The 2,455-nt window shown below is 36.8% G+C and overlaps 1 protein-coding gene across 1 annotated transcript in view; it reads right to left on the reverse strand.

The window, feature by feature from the left end:
• The window catches only part of HDAC9 (histone deacetylase 9), a 582,041-nt gene that overhangs the window by 570,618 nt on the left and 8,968 nt on the right, over positions 1 to 2,455 (reverse strand). The window contains exon 3 of the mRNA XM_007946059.2: positions 819 to 1,060. Coding sequence (XP_007944250.2) covers positions 819 to 1,060 — 242 coding nt within the window. The remainder of the gene's footprint in view (positions 1 to 818; positions 1,061 to 2,455) is intronic.

Genomic DNA, 2,455 nt, shown 5'->3' on the forward strand with positions numbered 1-2,455 from the left:
GAAGAGCCAGACATAATTTAAATGTATGTTGCTCTTCACAGGGCACCGTTTTTGAATGGGGCACCACTCCCTGTTTCCTACTTGTGTCAAAATCTGACATGCAAGAGATTTGATTTCTATGCAACGCATACACTGCCTTGTTTCTGTTGGCCATGACTGAACTGTTCCAAACTGGTTTGAAGTCCTGTTACTGATTAAAAAGACGACCAAAAAAAAAAAAAAAAAGTATTTATTCACATAAAGTTACTAATTTATTATTTCTGGGTTAATAGTATATGAATATTCTTTAGCAATATAAAATAGATCTTCCCAAGCTCATATTTTCTTGAGGGGAGAGTAAATGAGGAAAATGAATAAAATCAGATAGAAGAAGAGAATTTATAAAGGTGGGTGAGAAGTGACTATTCCCTAGTGTCTAAGGCATTTGACTGCTAACTAAAAGGCTGGCAGTTCAAACCCACCAGCCACTCCTCGGAAGGAAGGTTGGGCAATCTACTTCCGTAGTGGTACTGTCTTGGAAACCCAAGGAGGGGTCACTATGAGTTGAGATTGACTCGACGGCAGTAAGTGAGCAAGTTCCTATTGATGCTATAAAGCTAAAGGATGCAAGAGTGGGACAGAACTCTCCAATAAAGTAGAACTTTGGCTGGCATTCTTACTACTTACTTTACTATTACTGACTAGTACAATCACAATATCCTTTGATCCGCACATTCCTGTCTTAATCAGAGCAAAACTTCCCCCAGCACTCGTTCTTATGCTCATGTCATACTGCAGATCACCTTCATAAGATCAGAGACAAAAGAAACATTTGCTACCTTGATGTGCTCTTGAAGCTGAGCCTGGTGCTGTCGTGTTAAGTTCTCATGCTGTTTCTGAAACTCTGCTATCAACAGCTGCTTCTGTATTTGTTGCTGTTGCTGGATGAGGAGTAACTCTTGCTGCAGTTGCTTCTCGCGGACAACAGGGTCCATGACGGGCATCATCATCCTGAGGTCTGTCCTTAGATCTAAAGGTGAGATGGGCTCCAGGCCCACAGGAACCTCTGACTTGACATCCACTGGAGAACCAGAAATAAAGAAAGGGGAGGAGGAAAAAGAAATTAGCACATTGTTGTGGAAAACAAAATTATTTTAAAAATCATACTTTGAATAATACATTTTAAGCAAATGATTCCTACTTGTGTCAAAATCTGACATGCAAGAGATGTCTTTACAATGAGATAAAGGGTTTTTTTTACATATCAGTTTTGGTAAATAGAACATATGCTTGTTTTCACTCAACAATTTGCCATCAGTCTTCCATATTTCTCTTTCTCAAGAGATTACTGCAATTACTCACTGGTATCAACATTGTTTATAATACTTATTCTACTGGATCACATACAAAACTCAAGTCAATTTAGGATAAAAAGTACATCTTGACAGAGAAAGGTGTTATAACAGAGAACCTCTAACCACTAAATTTGTGCAATTATGAACATTTTACTTTTTAAGTAGACTCATAAGATATATTTTATCCTTAAAAGTGAAGCTAGTAATACAATTGCAGGGCTATTAAACCTAGCTTAGCAAGAATGCAAATCTACATGGTAAAATATGAGAAATGGTGAGTAAATTAATTCATCAACTGCAGCAATGGTGCCAGATCCAAACATCAAGAAGTGAGAATGAGTGGTTTTTAAGTCGTAGTAATCTACATTTCAGTTACCTCATTCCTAAAATAAACAAGGCAGGAGAAGTGTGAGGGGACATAAAACAAGCGTTTAATCAAATGACTGGAGAAAGACTTGAAGAATTAAGAAAGAATTCCAGAAGATAATGCTTAAATTTGTTAAAAATTAAACCAGATAATGTACAAAAAAATACTTAGCACAACTGCTACTAGATAAAAATGTTGTTTCTAAAAGAGCTGTATAAACAGAAAAGTTGACAGGGTAGATATCCACCTGGTCGGTTATACCAGTTATTTATGACTAGTGTCCATTGTGAGCAGGCAGTGTCTGTGTCAAATTAGCTGCTCCATATTTTGAACATGACCATTGCCTACAGGAATCAGAAAAGTTATATAATTGAGTTAAATATGTTGACTTTAAAACACTTAAAACATTTAAGTCAATTGTATGCCTCTTCCAAGTAGGTCAGCCACAATTCAGATCCAACTATCATTGATAAAAGAACTACAGGTCCCACCTACAGCCAGCTAATCTTTGACAAAGGCCCAAAATCCATTAAATGGGGAAGAGAATGTTTGTTTAATAAATGGTGCTGGCAAAACTGGAGATCCATTTGTAGAAAAATGAAACAAGATCTGTACCTCACACCACACACAAAAACGAACTCCAGATGGATCAAGGACTTAAATGTGAAACCTAGAACTATACAGTTCATCAAGGAAAATTTAGGGTCAAATTTAAGGGCCCTAATACATGGCATAAATAGACTACCAAGCATAA

Source organism: Orycteropus afer, unplaced genomic scaffold (assembly GCF_000298275.1).
Source record: "Orycteropus afer afer isolate SDZICR_OR568_19922 unplaced genomic scaffold, OryAfe1.0 scaffold00008, whole genome shotgun sequence".
NCBI classification, from domain to species: domain Eukaryota; kingdom Metazoa; phylum Chordata; class Mammalia; order Tubulidentata; family Orycteropodidae; genus Orycteropus; species Orycteropus afer.